At 25.4% G+C, this 18266-nt stretch overlaps 2 protein-coding genes across 3 annotated transcripts; both read right to left on the bottom strand.

Annotated features, from left to right (window-relative positions):
- Positions 1-221: 221 nt before the first annotated feature.
- Positions 222-11124, bottom strand: LOC126893752 (mediator of RNA polymerase II transcription subunit 23). Its single transcript, XM_050664225.1, has 21 exons — positions 10868-11124; positions 10561-10805; positions 10340-10472; positions 10069-10251; positions 9717-10004; positions 9451-9654; positions 8749-8835; positions 8487-8689; positions 7914-8431; positions 7661-7835; positions 7268-7602; positions 7058-7208; positions 5736-5916; positions 5131-5273; positions 4940-5066; positions 4767-4866; positions 4398-4685; positions 3738-3897; positions 3391-3675; positions 907-1116; positions 222-586 (listed from the first exon to the last, which is right to left on the bottom strand). Exons 1-21 carry the CDS (start codon positions 10907-10909, stop codon positions 355-357), a joined length of 4290 nt encoding a protein of 1429 aa, XP_050520182.1. The 5' UTR covers positions 10910-11124; the 3' UTR covers positions 222-354.
- Positions 11125-11848: 724 nt separating this feature from the next.
- LOC126893763 (CWF19-like protein 1) lies at positions 11849-18229 on the bottom strand. Of its 2 annotated transcripts, none has more exons than XM_050664243.1 (12): positions 18087-18229; positions 17951-18016; positions 17318-17490; positions 16308-16409; positions 15985-16199; positions 15150-15280; positions 14804-15093; positions 13954-14039; positions 12632-12747; positions 12419-12563; positions 12171-12343; positions 11849-12094 (listed from the first exon to the last, which is right to left on the bottom strand). In XM_050664243.1, exons 2-12 carry the CDS (start codon positions 17974-17976, stop codon positions 11953-11955), a joined length of 1599 nt encoding a protein of 532 aa, XP_050520200.1. In that variant the 5' UTR covers positions 17977-18016; positions 18087-18229; the 3' UTR covers positions 11849-11952. The 2 variants fall into 2 exon arrangements, with proteins under 2 accessions (XP_050520200.1, XP_050520201.1); XM_050664244.1 differs by having other exon boundaries at positions 11946-12094; positions 12168-12343.
- Positions 18230-18266: the final 37 nt, after the last annotated feature.

Below are 18266 nucleotides of genomic sequence, written 5' to 3'. Positions count from 1 at the left end.
AAAAAAAAAAAAAAAAAACACATCATAGTAAAACCAATACCTTCTCAGCTTCGCATCGAAGCTAATAATAGGTACAGGAAAATCATTTAAATAATTTATGTATAAAATATATTTACTATATAAATTAACTAGGCTCACTCTAATTACAAAATATTAATTGGTTCCATTCAATTTTATTTATTAATTAAGTTTTAATATTGTCTTATACAAAAACACTACATTTTGGTTTTTATAAATTGATTTATTTATTGAGTTTAAAATAGATATATACTTAATTCTTGATATAAAATAATATTTATAAGTACATTAATATGTATTAATTTAAAATAAATATATTATATATATCAGAATTAATTAGGGAGCACAAATTACATTTGTAACTTGGTTTTGAGGTATAATACCATTTGATCCGTTAGTAAGAATAATAGAATCTGTTTCATTTGCCTTATTTAAAGCTTCTACTTCTGCTAAGCTCAAATGTGTTATAAAACGAAGTCTCTTTTGTAGTGCTAGTCGTAGTCGACGTACAATACCCTCAACCTCAGTTTTCATTAGATCACCAACATATTGATATTTAATATGGTACCTAAAATATATTAATAACAAAATAAATAATTTTAATAACTTTTTATTAAAAATCAGCATAATTTATCACAATATTGAAAAAGTCAATATTTTATAGTATTATATAAAGTATTGTGCATGTGGATAACATTTTTCAAGACATGTGATATGTTATTGAAAATAATCTATATTGGGATATACATTTTTCTAATACTCTGATAAAATATTGCAGAAACCACACAATATCTGTATTTTAAAAAATATTGTAAAAGAATAAGTCATTTTTAATTAATGATAAATGAATAATTGTTTCAAAAAAATTCATTTTCACAAATAACTTACAATAAATCGCAGATTGAATCCATGTAATTAAGCTTTTGAACATGCTTGTCAACTCTTTCCAGAGCGTTAAATAACTGTACTATAATATCCAAAATAGAGGGATATGGTTTTTCTAAATTGTAACGTGATAAAAATGGAGCAAATAAATGACATAAAAATATAAACTGTTCTTCACTGTAGACTGTTGGAACTAATTTTTCTTTGACAAACCTAGATTGAATAGTATGCAAACATTTTAATAAAATCTAGTAAGTAATAATAATGATAATAATAAAAGATAAAGGTATTAATTATGTAAAATTCACTGTTATTTTAGGTATTTATGTTAATATTTAATAATAATATTTTATTTTTAAATTTTGGTAGAGGTAAATTGAATATATCCATGCTATTTGATATTTGATTGACGGTAGAAGAGATTCGTTTGACTATTTAATGTTATATTTTATTTGTTTTCGATAAAGGAATGTATAAAATTTGTTGGAGACTTGTATTTTTGGTCGCTACATAGAAATAAAAGTCTTTATGTATATTTGATGTATCTATTATGCTATTTATATTATTTATGCTATTTATTTAAGGATATAAAATAATTGGTATTAGTTTTCCCATTAAAAGAGTTAAATTTAAAGCTTAAGTATTTAAAAATTGATTTTGGACTGTTTCTAATTTATTAATGTCTGTGTTAAATACTGGATTCTGAATTACGTTGGGATATTCAAGATGGGAACAAATTAATGCGGTATACAAAATATTTGTTGACACGCATTGAAGTCTTTTTAAAAATTTGATATCCTAATTATGTAATCTATGTTTTTTGAAATATAATCTGCTGTCTAATATGACAACAAGGATTTTGATTGTATTTGTGTCTTTAATCGTTTTACTATTGATATTATAAAGTTGATAATTGAATTGTATATAGTGTTTTTTTCTGCTAAAAATGATTTTACTGCCTTTATCTTCATATCTTCCAATTCGAAATTGGTTAATGTTATCTTGTAAACTAAAACAGTCTCCTGATTTTTATAAGGTTTATATCATCTAGATACAGTACAACACAATGGCACAATCATTTAGTACATAGTCGTTAATGTATATAACAAATAAATCTGCTGTCATGAGTCCACCACCTAGAGGGCATCTCTATGTCACTTAAATTGGTTTGGATAACGTGTTGTAGATTTATACAAATTGTACTCTATTACAGAGGTATAAATTAAGCCATTTAATAATAATATCTGATTATATATTATATATTAATATTATATTTGGATATAATAACAAGACTTACAGTTACCAATTTCAGAATTGGTTTCTTATGTTTTACTTGATCATAAGCTTTGCTCAAATCAGAATATATGACCTCTTATATATGTATATATGATTCAAGAGACCTCTTACGTTTCGATAATATAATGAAGATATAGTTATATACTGATGATGATAATCATTTTTAATTTTTTATTAATCTTAGGTATTTTATTAACATACTTTGTTATTATATCTAATTTTCCAGCATTATATCTAGTTTTAATTTCATTTCGAAGAATTGAAAGTTGCTGTTGCTGATTTTTCGTCATATCATTTAAAAAATATATTTCATTTCGATTACTCATGTTTTTTGTAATTTTAACTATATTAATGACATCTTATTCAATGCGATGAAATACTTTGAGAAACCTAATTTTTCATGTGTTTGTTTACCAATTCTTATGCGTTTTAAGGAATCAAAATGTAAGTTAAAGTACTCTTTAATTTTAACCATAATTTATTTAATATCATGAGTAATTCTATCTTTAATATCTGTACTATAAGATTTTAGTACATTATACGCAATGAAGTTCTTGGCTCTTGTGTCTTTGTTGAATTTCAACGATTATATGTCTTTTATTGAAATATTTATGATAATGTTTATGGTTTAATTTTGTTTAATGTTATTAAGATCTTTATTTATAATTAGCATATCATTTTTTAAATTCATTTTGAGTGATTTAAAAGAGAGAAGCTCAAAAAGCTCACATTCAATGTCTTTGCATACAAATTTTAATTTCCTTGTTTCTAATTGTAAACACTATATTTCTGTTATTATAAGATAGAAAAAATTCCAATGGAAGGTAAACATGAAATTTTTACATGATAGTATTGACTCTATCTTAACACTATCAATAATGTTATTGCAATAGTTGCAATAGCTGATAATATTTGTCATTATGAATTGTCATTAATAATAGTAATAAAAAAGAGGTTGTGTAAATATAATGTATGATGTAAAGTAAAATGCAAATGTTGACATAGAAGCACACTGTTATCAATATTTTTGTTCAGAAACTATTTGTATACTAATTAGAAGTCTATTATACTTTGTTTGATTAAATTATATTAATCAAATTTAAAAATATTTTATTTATTAGGAGTTATAAAATAATTTCAAAAGAAATATTAAGTAAATCTTCAGTCTATTTTTTTTAAATAAAAACTCACTGTTGAAAAGAAGTTATATGTCCAACACCTGCATGATGCCAAGTTGCATGAGCTAATGCTAACATATATGAGAATCGATTATCTAACATACAACCATGAGTAAGATCAAAATTGAATAACTGGAAAGGTGTATGAATGTATTTCCATGAACCTAAGCAAGGACTTTGCAACATGTCTAGAATACGGTCTTGCAGGGTTAACCAAAATGGTTCTGGCAAAGCTGACATAATTAATCCAAAACTGTTAATCCAATGATGAATTTCTTTGGAAGGAATTTCTGTATACCTAGAATTAATTAAAATAAACAATGATATTATTAATTACATTATAAAACAAATTAATATTACCTTTTCATCACAACATCAATTAGAGAATTAGCTACAGAAAAAGGAGTTAATGGCAAAGCCATAAGTTCCACAGAAGTCATATAAAGAGCATATACAGCTGGGTTAGGAAATTCGTTGAACCTCCAGTCTATATTGGGGAATTTTACATTACCATTTATAGCTATAAAATAATACTTTAGGAAAATGTGTTTTTTAAATTCATTAATTAAATTTTTTTTTTTTTGCTGAGTAGAGAACTAGATTAAAAAAACTAAAGAACTTGTTTTACAGTTTTAATTTTTTTAAATTTACAAAACTTATGAAAATATATAAAAATATATATGTATAAAAATTATGAAAGTTTTATAAAAGCCATCATTTGCTCTTAAACCTTTTAGAAATATATAGTTTTATTTTATTATAAATACCTATATATTCTAAACTTGGTTTTGTTTTATTTTTTATTAACACAATATTTTCTCAATAGTTTTTTTTTCATAAGAAATTATAAAAAGTTATTTTTTTTTACTATTCTAAAAAAAAATATTATTTTACTTCTTTCACTCATCATTGAAAAAATTCAATACTGTATTTCTTTTAGATAATACTTCATAAGAATTATCTTATTATCATTATCATATTGTATAGTGATAAAATATTCCAATGTTTAAGAAAGGATACTATCAGTAATTCTTTTAATTAATATAACATAATACTCCAGATCAGGGGACCAAATAGGATTTGGAGGAGTAACTGAAATATCTATATTAGAGCCTGTTGTAGCATTATTTGTGGATGTTGATGAAGGTTGCATATATCTCTGATAAGATTCAGATAATGTCCAACAACAACGAGTTTCACACATAGAACCAAGTACAGCGCACACCAATCTTCTTTTTAAGGATGGTCGATCACGTAATTTGGATTCATAGTAATGCAATGTATTATATAAATATGTAACTGGACGATCTATATTAAAAATTCAATGATTCTTTATTTTTGTATAAAATGAAAATTTATGTATGATAATATTGAGTAATTATTATTTACCATGAAATTTATATAAACAACCTAAATGGTCCAGAAGTGTTTCTAAAGATTTTGTAACTGGAGGAAGTTCAAGATATCTATGAATAACAATATCAAATACCTAAAGTTAAAAAATAATTAAGTTTTTTTACAAAATACTTAACAAAAAAAAAAAATTTTCTTTATAATTTTACCGGTAAAAATCTGAGGCATACATTGCCAAAATATACAGGCAATGGTTGATAGGATGCAGGTTCTAAAATACCTTCTGGAGCAAATTTCTCTGGATATTTTCTATGAAAAGCTAAATGTTTTTCGTGCCTATATAAAAAATATAAAAAGAAAAAGTTTATAAATAAATAAAATTATAAATTACATTAGTTACCAATTTGATTGTTTCCAGTGCTCTGGAGAATTTTCTTTAACAAATTCTTGTACACGAGCTCTAAACTCGGCACCTTTAAATAACAACAATTGAATAATAAAAAAACAAACTTGAGCTTCACTTCCTTCTTGTGTACGAAGTGCCTTAAATATATTTAAAAAAAATACATAATTTAAGTTATCAATAGTTTTAAAATTAAATAAAAATTTGTCTGTCTTAATTTTTAATACTTGAAGACAAGAGGAGTTTTTTAAGAATTTTTTTTGGTAAACAGATTTACTCCTAATCAATAATATCATATATGTAGAAATAAAAATGATGAAATCATAAGCTTAAAAACATAACTAACTTATAATTAAAAAATTTGGACAGATTTTTAAAAACTATTTTTATTCTTATTAATACATAATTACTAAAGTACCTTTAAATCTTTTAAGTAATTCAGATTATTTTTATTTAATTACTTTGCTATAAAAACTTTAAAATTAATTTTTTTTCATAAAAGATACTTATTTTTAACCAAAATTTATTGAAAATAAAGATTTATAACTTACAAAATTGAAAATTTTTTTATTATTTAAAGAGATTTTTGAAATTTTTCTTACCAAACAAAGTACAAGTCGATCAATTGTCACTATATTATATTTCCATATCATGCTATTAATAGCATCAACACATTTATTGACATGTTGTCCTTCCTCTGAGACAGCAAATTTAAATACTAAATAGTCACAAAATTTACGGAGATGCGCTGATAGAGCTCTAGCACCAATTCTTTCTAAAATCCTATAAACAAATAAGTTAAATTATTGAAGAGAAACAACTTTTATTTAAAAAATGTGCTACCTACCATGTGGGTTATTAAAAGGCACTATTTATATTATACAAAATATCTTATATTTACAATAATCAATATACAAATAAATAATATAAAATAGAAGAAACTAATTGATAAAAACAATAAAAATAACCAGTTTGAATATAAATGGTTATATTTATATATTGTGTATCTTTTAGGATAGATAAACATATTTTAATGAGATATTTAAAAGATAAATTGTATAATTAATAATTGTTTATAAGTGCACTAATCTTAAGTAATTCAATGAATTACTCAACTCCTTTTTTCTCTATTATCACTTTTCTACATATAACCTACATTGTAGTACTTTTGTCTTTACTATATATTAGCATAGTTTATCTGTGTGTTAGGTCCAGTAAAATATGTTAAAAAATAATGTATTCTATAATACATTATTGTATTAGCTATAAATTAGTAATCATATTATAAGTACTCATTTATTTTTATTTTTTGTTTCATTGATCAACAAATTAAAACTCATTCAACATATATAAGACACAAATATGGATTAATTGTTAGAGATTTTAATAATTAAACTAATTTTTTTAAGTACTAATAACTATTAGTTAATATTTTTTTTTTAATGAATGAAGAAACAACCTTTTGATAAAACTATAAATAGTTTAATACAATGAAAATTCATTAGAGCCCGGCTAGCTCAGTCAGTAGAATACGAGATTCTTTATCTTGTGGTTGTGGATTCGAGCCCCATGTAGATAATTGACGCCTGGTAATCAAAAGTATACGAAAAATTGTGTGAAAAAAGGAGCATGGAACAGAATTAGAACCCGCTAGTCAGGGTATCTTAGAGACGAACCTTACTACTAAGCCACCGCACACTTATGACTTAGATCTTGCAGCAGTTCTATTTAGGTTGATAACGTCATGTGTGTCTGAGAGCAACACTGTATCATAATGATTGGAAGTATGATGATAAATATTATGTTATAATATGTAAGATAACTTGTTAGCCCAAATGTGCCAAGGAAAAAAATCAGTATAATAATAAGGTTAATTTTTGCATAAAGTACTACACAATTTAAATTTACTATTCATTTTACTAACTTATAAGCAATAGGGTTGATTCTATCAGTTTCCAAGATCATTTTCCATAACAAACACAAAAACAACGGATGAGCTGTAGGAACTGAAAAATGAGCAATTATATCATTTTCATTGGTCATTGAAGCCCAATTTCGGTACTCTTCTTCAACAGCTTTCTAAAAACAAACAATATATACAATTTTTAATTAATAGAAATAACTTAGATTGAACTTGCCTTAAGCTGCTGTTTATTTTCTTTATTAACTGGATTGTGAACGAAAAAATCTGCAAGTGCAGATGGAAAACATTGTAAAGTATGCTGAGCCCAATTGTGAGGTGTATTAGCCATAATTGTAGTAAGCAATTCTTTACACCAAGATCCTTCTTGCCCAGCTGATGATCCTGTTATGTGCATAGATCTTGCTAATGTTAAAACCAGAGCTCGATTCAGCTCTTCAGATTCAGCTGATACTAAAGTTTTAGGTTCACTAAGGAATCTTGAAAGGGGTGGTTGAACTTCATTACTTCCAAGGCTAGTAATTAAGCGCAATGCAGTACTTTCAACACTAAAAATATTTGAAAACTCTTTATTTGATACAACTATGATAATTTTATATAATTTACCATAGGTGTAATTGAGTTTGATTTGTTTGAGGAACAGCTGCTAAACTATGCAAATGAGAAAGAAGTTGAACCCTATAGTGTGGTTGTATATGGTGCATTCTATAACTAAACATTTCCAATAATGTATAAAGAATTCCCCAGGCATGAGATTTAAAAACTGTAGGTAAAACTTGACCTAAAACGGATTTTATTAGATTTTTAATAAAAATAACTTAGTTAAAATAATATGATTTTAAACAAATCAATATCTAACTTATAAATCCTTTGATTCCTAAAGATTCTATTTCTGTATAAACCAAAAGTCTGCTATATGTTTCTACTAATGCTGGAGCTAAAGCCATGTTTGATTTAGATTGCGCTAACTTAATGACATGAGTTACAATGCTATGAATCAAACTCATTTTTGCATGTATTGTCAAAGAATCTAAAACAGCCATACTAAGAGGTGTAGTAGGACCCATACTACCAGAAGATCCAGTGTTTCCACTTATTGGACTAGTAGTTCCACCAGAACCAGGTACAGCAGCTACAGGTGATGTACCACCCACAGTAGAGGGAACAACAGACGATTGAGAAGATTGTTGTGAGTTTGATGCAACACCAGATAAACTACGATTGCTAGTATTACCAAGTACAGCTTCTACAAGAGCAGCCATAGGTCGAGATAAATATTCATTATTTGTAGAAAATGCGTTACAGAGAAGAACTATACGATAATCAGTACCCATGCACAGAGCACCATTAGATGGTTGTACAAGTTGTTGTAAATAACTAAAAAAAGGAAGTATTAGTTATATATATATATTTTTATATTATTAATAAATACTCATGATGGGCCTTTAATGCCGGTGGAATAGGTCTATGAAATTTTATGTTATCCATATGAGCTTTACGGAGCAAATGTATCCATATACAAGTAATGGCCATCTGATGAGTACATAACGGACTATTTGTATCTGGGACTGGTAAAGGGTCTTTTTCAGGATACAATAAATCATATAATTTTAAAACTGGCAATATATTTTCAAGCTGAAATAGAACCAACATTAAAATCTTCAAAATTTATAACTGAAGTTAAGGATACTTACAGAGCTCCGCTGAATACTACCAGATATATATTGTAAAAGTACCCACATCAATCTATCCCTTGATCTATGTAAATCTTTTTTGAGTAACTGGAACATACATTAACTGAATATTTGTAAATAAAAAAACACCTTTCCATGTTGCCATAAAAAATATCTAGCATGGACGACATGTTATTATTTTAATTTAGTCAATCTATATATTAATAACGTATAACATAATTTAAAGGTTTATTAATTTTTTAAAACCGATATTTGTGTTCAGATGAATATTTTTGAAGGAGGATGCCTGGACTAAAAGCCTTCTAAAGCCAAAAGTTTATTTTAAAAAATGTATCAAGTACCACACCAGTGATAAACTAGAAATATGCATTAAAACAACGCTAGAAATTTTTTTAAGGGTATTATAATTTCAAATAATTTTGATAACTTTTTTTTTCTAAAAGCTACAAAATGTTCAAAAATCAATATTTATTTCAAGGGAAGGGATAAAATAAGAAAACTACCTTGTCTAATCAAAATTATCAAAACCTCCAAAAAATTTATTGAAAATATCTACTGGTTGTGCTAAATACAGATTTCATATAGCTATGCAAAAATATTTTAAAATAAAATTTAGCTAATCAATAAAAACAAATTTTTGTTACAAAAATAATTAAACAACACAATTAGATGTCAGTAATTTAAAGTAAAACACAAATATACCTTTTCATGAAGTGCATTTACAATATTAGGAAATACGGCAAATTGAAATAGTATAAAATAAATCAGTTGACTAGATATGTGAAGCCAAAGCCAATGATTTTCATCAGGGTCGGCTCCTTCAGTAACTTCTTTTTCACTTCTTTCCATTGATCTAATAATTAATTCAACTAACTGCTCTTCAAGTACTTTACAACGTTGTTTAGTCTAGACATTATATAAATATTTATTGACTAAGAAAATAAAAAATACAATAAAATATATCCAACCCCTTTTTGCAATCCTAACATAGAACAAACTGTATCCCTAGAATAAGGCTGCTCCAACACATATCTAAATAATTTTGTTTGTGGTTGAGTAAGTTGTTTTGGGTATGGAATGTTTCCTTTTAATGTTAACTTAAGAGTATCTGAATCTAATTTCCAAGGCATGATCATTTCATCATTATAGCCAGAATGCTCTACTACTGGTAACATTGATGATTGCCCTATTATTGAAGTCATTTGTGCTGCACCTCTAAAACTTTCTATAAAGTTAGATACCAAACAGCCTAACTTCTATAGAAAAAAAAATGTCAATAAAATCCAATCCTTTAACTTAAAAAAGTAATTGAAATTTTACCCAATGTGGCCATCCTTTTTTATCACTGTATAATTTAAGTATTTCATTTATAACAAAATAACCAGGAAGGAGACAAGCTTCTCGATCAAACATGTACCGTATTACATCTTCAAGCACAAGAAATTGTGGTAAAAGTGAGGCAGGTAGTACTTTTGGCATCGCATTTACTTTTTCAAGACAACTCTAGGATTGATGAAAATTCAATATAGAATGAATAGAAATAAAAATAAATTTACTAAGTTTGACTATTTTTTTAAATCTAACTAATTACTTTCATAATTTCTCTAACTCCTTTATAATCTACAGTAGCTAATATAGATTTAATGATATGGAAACATTCAATCCAAAAACCAGAATTTGTATGAACAAGGTATTCAGAATTAATTATACACTCACACATCAGTCTAAAAAGCAAAGCATAAAAAAAAATTGCATCGTTTATTCACAAAAGAACTGTAATTAATTATAAAAGATATAATAAAAAAAAATTACTTTGAAGAAATACCATGATACACAACCATTTTTTGAAGCATCCTTAGAAAATTTTTTTGACGGACACCGACAGTTAAAGTAGAAGCTGTTTTAAGAATTAATTTTATTGCTGTTCCTTGTTGTTCTTCAGGCAATCTTGTAATAACTGAAGTTAGGTTTATAAATAATTTATCTATTTGTTCATTATTTTGAAGAGAATCTTTGTGGACATAGCCATTGAAAGCTTCAGTTAATTCGTCTACTTTCTGGAATAACATAAAAGTAAATATCGCAAAATGAATTATTAACAAATAAGGTAAAATATTACAGCTATATCATTGAGGATTTGTATTATATTAGCTTCAGTCATTATGTTTGTTTTACGGACTAACAATCTAATTATAAGAAGTCATAAACATTATTAAGTAAAATAATGTTTTTTTATTTATTTAAGGATTTCAACAATTGTACACATTTATAAACTGATTACAAATATTCATTTTATAAATTTTGTCGATCGAATAATATTTAATTGATGATTGTTTACACTTCTTATACGAATGCAACGAGTAATGATAACACACCGGCAAAGTTTTTTATTATCACATTGACAGTGACAATTCAAAAATGTCAATTCTAAACAATATTCTCTCATTGGACTGAATATGTCGTTAAATATGTCAAAATATGACAATTTAATTGTGTTTAATTAAATGAACTAACTATCCTTTAAAAATTCCCTAAATATGTTAAAATGTCAAAGAATCACTAATATATCTGTAATCAGTAATGTAATACACATGGAGGAAAGTGGTTGACCATTGTGCTATGGCCATGAAGAATATATGACTTTTGGTGAATGCTTGTTTGTCCATGTACCTATCAGGTTCCGTCGCTCGATTAGACGATATTCATTTTTTTTTTTTTGAGGGGGATGAATTGGCGCACCAGACGGTATATTTTGGGTTATGAATCAAAAGACGCTGTAGTTCTTACTAAGTATAACAGATTATCCTTAGAGGGATTCGCAGAAACCCATCAGTACTATTCCCTTCTAGCTATAAGTTAAAACACCACCTGGAACCTAAAGTCAGTGACCTAACGAATGTACCAGAGTACGATTTTCTGATCGTTTTTGGTAGAGATATTTTTTAAATACATCATTTCTGTTATTACTATTGAACTCTGCACTATTTGTATCTTAAAAAAATTTAATTCAATATAGTAATTTTAGGAAATTATACATTTTGACTTGTTGCCTTACAATATTAAGTTAGTTTAGTTATATAAATAAAATAATATACACATATAAATTATATTTCCTTTTAATATTTATCAAAAAAAGTTTATTTTTAAAATTATAAATTGTACAATAAAACAAAATTGTATTATTATGAATGTTTGACATAATGATCAATTTTTAATTGGATTAAAAGATTCAAATAGATGACGAAATCTTTTAACATCGTCTTCTTCTTCACTTCTAGTTAGTTCACACTTTTTCCAATCAATGCGATTCAATACATTTAATACTTTTGGTGATGCTAATATTTCTCTATAATAATTTAATTTTTAAGAAATACATGTCAGTTAAGAAAAAGTAAATTTCATTACAAGTTGTGACATACTACCTGGCAATTTGGATTGGAAATCGTTGATCTGTTTTGTTGGCAGTATAATAAAAGCGTTTTCCATTTGGCAGTTCTACATAAAAATACTGTCCACTATAATTTTTCGATATTTGTTGCAGTGAAGCAGCTGGAGGTAGTTCTACTAGATTTAAATTGTAATCTTTAAATTTTTTCTATAAAATTTTTTAAATTAATAATACATTATTATTTTTTTATTAAATTATAATATTTTGGAATAAAATAATTACTTTAAATACATTTTCCAAGTTTTCTACAACATTATTTGGTATAGGTACAACTTGTATTTGAAAATGAGCAGACATTATGCTACGTTCAAAGTAAACAACACTTTGATTTTTACTTTTAAAATACTGATTTAATGAGCTTTTTAATCTATAAAGACGGGTATTTATGTAATTAACTTTAATTTGTAAATTAACAAACTTTTAATTTAAAATTACAGATTAATTTCTGTTTCAACACTTGAAGGAGCTTCAGCCAATGATTTACAATGTTCAATTGGTATTAATAAAATATGGTCTTCAACCAAAGGTCCTTTTGCTGCTGCTATATAAACCTAAAATAATAGTTACAGATATTTAAAAAAAGTGAAAAATATATATGTACAGCATGGAACAGATTAAACTGAAAATTCTTATAAATTTTAATACAAATAATATTTTATTGAGATTTCTTTTAAACCAAGTTAAAAACAAAAAAATAAATTATTTTTTATTTTAAAATTGATTTAAATGTTTAAAATAGTCATTTTTTAGCATTTTAATATATAGAATGGGTTGGTACAGTTCATGCCTGTGTATATTTATAATGCATATTCAATCCACATATACATATATATAGGTCAGTCAACAAAGGAGTAATTTTGACAAATAGCGGAAAAAATTCCCCACCAATTTTTTTTTTTTTAAAGTTAAGGTATGTATAATGACATACTAAAAGTCCTCATTGATTGGAATTGAACTTTTTTTTACAGCCTCGCAAAAGTTAAAAAATATGAGCTTTTTTAATTTTCTCAAAAAATATTTAACTTAAAAAAAAGTTTCATACAAAAGTTGTTTAAAAGACAATTCTAAACAAAAAAGGTATCTTATATTTTTTCATTTAAACAAGTATTTTTCGAGTTACATTACATTTAATATGAGTGCTAAAATTTATTTTCCATTTTTTTCATTTTATGGTTACTTTTTATCATGTTGTACTTACATTAGATACAATGTTATAAATACATATGTGTGTATTTGTGAGTTTATTTATTTATAGTAACTTTAAAGTGTAGTGTATATTAAGATACAACTGATAGAGTAGGTAAAAAAAAGCTCAATTCCAATCAATGAGGACTTTTAGTATGTCATTATACATACCTTAATTCAACTTTAAAAAAAAAAAATTTGGTTGGGAATTTTTCAGCCATTTTTCCTTTGATGACTGGCTTAATATATATATATATATATATATCACTGAAATGATATTTATACATAAAATTAAAACAATTTTCAGTTAGATCTGTTTTACTTTGTATTACAGTAGAACTCCAATTAAAAAAAAGCTCAAGGGAAATTATTTTTTTCGGCTTATTTAAGTTTTCTATACGCTAAAAAAAATCACAATAATTTATAATAAAGTATAAATAATATTTTCAAGTTTTCTATAAATTTTTCTTATGTATAATCAAGGTTTTTTAATGGAAACAGAATTTATTTTGCTGTATCGTAATTGATTTAACAAAATTTTATTATATATATTAAAAAAAAATTTTTCATACTGTTTCACCAATGGAAATGATCATATGTTTTGTGATATTTTTGCTTGACAAACAAAACCAACAGGACTCTGCATTTATATCTAATACTAAAAAATAAATACAATAAATTTATGTCTAATGTATGGGGTATGTTGATATAATATAGATACAAATTTTTTAAGCTGAAAACAGTTTCAAACTGTTTCGGCACCTATGTCGAACACATTTAATTTTTAACCAATAATCAAGTTACTAAACTATATTAAATATAGAAATGAGCATTACTAAAATGTAAATTAGAGTACATACAGTGTTATTTATTAAGTATACTACCCTCTATTTTTCATTAAATAATATTTCATAAAAATGTACAGACTCAAATTCAGTTCATTTGTATAAACCATTGTAAATATCAAGTTTATTATAAGCAAAAAATATTTCTAAGGTTAGATTTCAGGGATAACTTTTAAAAGTTAGATTTATTAAGAAAAATGTCTTAATAAAATGTTAATAGGCGATAAACAAATTGTAAAGTATATTATTACTTTTTAAGTTATTATAATTTTTAGTTATAGACGAACATAAAAGATTTCTTAAATGTGCTTTGTGGTAAAAAAAAAAGTGTCACCAAATATTAACATTTTTATACTTAGGCAGGAGGAGTGAGAACTAAGAAATGTTTAGTGATAAAAATAAGTCGCTTCTTAAATTAGTAAAATATTTTGTAAAACAAAAAAAAATTTTTGTAGTTTTACGTTTAACTTATCTTAAGAAATTTGGTTAATATGTATGCAGTTAGAATATGTTTTTTAACTCTAAAAAAGTTTTAGATACATTATATTAACAAATATACATATTAAGCTAAATCTACCTTTATTTGATGGTCCATCATATTTTCTTTTTTTATGTGATTTATTATTATCAGAACTGGTATTTGAGATTGCTGTATTATAAAAAAATTGTTTAATATTTGGTGCAGAACCAAAAGTATATTGGGAAGTGTCTAAAGCATAAGGTGATTCAGTTACAGTGTAATCTATTTTATTAGTTGTACTTCCAGGTGTTATAACAAATCCATATAGCCATTTCTGTTTGCTATGTTTGTTTTTATGATAATCAGCAATTCCAATAAATCGTGTTAAAACATTGCTATTGTTGTTTCTATAAAATTAAAATTTGAATAATACATATATTTAAAATATAAAATGTTTACAAACTTAAATGGACTTCTTTGATAAAATAAACCTTGTGCTCCAGCAAAATGGTATCGCGGAGTTAAACAATCAGCTACCCATGACAACAATGGAGCCTCATTAGATTTATCTAAAGACTCTTTGTTGATTTCACCCTATAAAATAATGTAAAAATTTTACTTTGTTAAACATTAATATTATTGAAAATATAGCATTATTAACCCTGAGCTAATTGCTCAGTTTCAGAGAATTCATTTTTATTGTGTGGTGTAATAATTTTAAATGAATTAAAACCTGTTAAACTTACAATATTTTTTAAATTTTATATTTTTTATATAGAAAAATTATATTTAAGTACTTGAATATAAGTATATTCAAAAAAAATTTAGTAAAATTAATATTTTATTTTAAATAATATACATAATATGTAGAAAATATATGATTAATATTTAGTAAAAATAGCTATAATTTTTAGTTTTAAATAACTCAAAGTAAATTTATCTTCAATAACTCAACAACATATTTCATAAAAATGAAAATACTATTCTATTGTGAGGGGTAAATATTTGTCGAAAAAGTAGTCACACATATTTAACACACTAACTAATAAAATGTCAAACCAATACAAATTTATCTATTACTATTATAAAATAAGAGGGTATAAAATATCCCAACACAATAAACGAACCAAAATATTTTTTAAACACATTTTGAAATTGCTGAGTTAATTATTTATCCCACATGAATGACTAAAGGTTAAGTTTTTTTCAAAAACCATAAATTTATTCAACATAATATTATATTATAATATAATACAATTATATTGAAATAATTAAGCAATAAATTTTATTAAACTGACATTTAAACGTTCTTTATTAAGAATATCAGCTGGCCAGGGTGTTGTTAGTAAAATATCCAAAGGAACATGTCCAGACCGCTGACATGATTCTTTAAACTGAACTATAGAATCATAATTAAACATATAATCTTCATTAGATGTTTTACAGGTACTTTGGACACCACTAACATAACCAATTTTTAAACCATCAGAAGTAGTAAAAACACCATGCTTACCTAAAAACAATGAAATTTTTTCAAAATACTTAATTCCTTTTTCATAGAAATTAAAATAAAGTTTTATTATTTATTTTTCTATACATTAAAATATGTAAAAAATATTACCAAGATAAAATATATTAGGTGCTAATTGTTGATTTTTTAAATCACAAAAAAAATGTTGATGTTCTCTTTTGTTTGGACCCAATATGTAAATAGGAACTGAAACTAAAAAATATAACTTTATTATTTTTACTTACCATTTTTTCAAGGATCACAATGTAAGGTGTATAAAAAGTGATGATGAGAGGGTTCTAATGAGCAATCATGATGTGAAAAAAAAGGTCAAAAAGAGTATTTTGAAAAATTACTGAATGAGGAATATCCAAAAGTGTCATTAGAGGATTTCTTGTAGAACGAGGGACTGGTAGATTTAATTAGTGAGAAAAAGGTATGGGAGGCTATGGTATCAATGAAAAAGAATAAAATAGTAGGATAAGGTGGTTGAAGGATCTTTTTAATAAAATCCTATTAGAAATGAAAATACCAAAAGAATAAAGGAGGAATAGTAATGTGGTGCCGATATTTAAAGGCAAAAGAGATATACAGGAGTGTGGAAATTATAAAGGCATAAAGCTTACGAGTCATAGTATGAAAATTTGGGAAAAGGTAATAGATCAGAGAATAAGAAATGAGACATTCGATAAAAGAATTCTAATGAGGCTGTAAGGTAAGTTTTATAAAACTGTAGTGAGACCAGCTATGATATATGGATCAGAGTGTTGTGCGGTTGACAAGCAAGTGGAGTGACTAGAGAAGATAGGATAAGGAACGAGCATATAAGAGGAAGTATAGGTGTAGCGTTAATCATGGATAAGATGAGAGACTTAGATAGTTTGGTCATGTTATGAGGAGAGAGGAATCGAAGCTGTAAGAACAGTTATAGAAGTGAATGTTGAAGGAAGAAGAAGTAGAGGAAGACCACAAATGAGATGAAGGGATGCTATTGAATGTGATATGAGGACAGCTGATGTGTGCATAGATGACGTGGGAGATCGTATCAAGTAGGAGTTTAGGATAAGGGTGGCTGACTCCAAGTAGTTTGGATAAAGGTGAAGTAAAAGAAGAAGACTTACCATTTTTTCCCGAATTTTTAAATTTCTTCCAACCTTGGTCAGAGTTTACATTATCATCTCCAAAAAAATCACCAACACAAAATACATAATCAAATAAGCCTTTTTTACTGAATAATGCCTCAATATGATCGATAAATGAATTGAATTGACCTTTAATTCCACAGCATACTAATCTACAGTAATTTTATAGTTGTTATCACACTAAGATATAATTTATATATATTTAAGTTATAATTTACATAAAAGAATTATGTAAATTAAAAATTTCCAACAGTGTCAGAGAAAATGATTTTATTCTTAATAGATTATCTTGTATGTAAATTGTTTATAGAATAGGAAATAAATTAATATAATGCCCTTTTTCTTAAGCATTTTATTTAAATTTCCTTGTACTTATTTTTATCAACTCTTTCTGTTAAAATCTATTTAAATTTGATGGATTAAGATCAAGATTTTTCAATTAACCTTTTCTAAAAATTAATTATTATTAAATATAAAACCAATGACTATGAAAGCCTGTTTACTAATCAACTTAGCCATGCCGTAACTATAATAATATAGTTAAAAGAAAATTGGTGATTTTGATTATTTTGTGTTTACTTTAAGATTATACTTTAAATAAAATATGCTTACATTTTTAACTGATGATCAGCCATCATGTAGATTTATTAACTAGAGTATTAATAATTATATTGCAACCTAAAAATATTAAAATTGCTTAGTTTTCAAAAGTAAATATTACATTTACTTTTCTTTATTTAAACCATACATATTCTCAATTTCTTCAATTAATAATAGATAATATGATAATCTAAATAAAGAATTTTTATGTACACTAAATAAAATTAAACAAAAATGTGTAAAACAAAATTATAAAAAGTACTTTTGAAAGTTAAAATCTTTTCCGCGACTTTTATGACTTTTTTATCAATATGATATGATATAATAA

This window comes from Daktulosphaira vitifoliae, unplaced genomic scaffold (genome assembly GCF_025091365.1).
Source record: "Daktulosphaira vitifoliae isolate Bord-2020 unplaced genomic scaffold, ASM2509136v1 Scaffold_1, whole genome shotgun sequence".
NCBI lineage: Eukaryota > Metazoa > Arthropoda > Insecta > Hemiptera > Phylloxeridae > Daktulosphaira > Daktulosphaira vitifoliae.
Note: the sequence above shows the minus strand (reverse complement) of the source record. Positions and strands in the feature narration are given on the sequence as shown.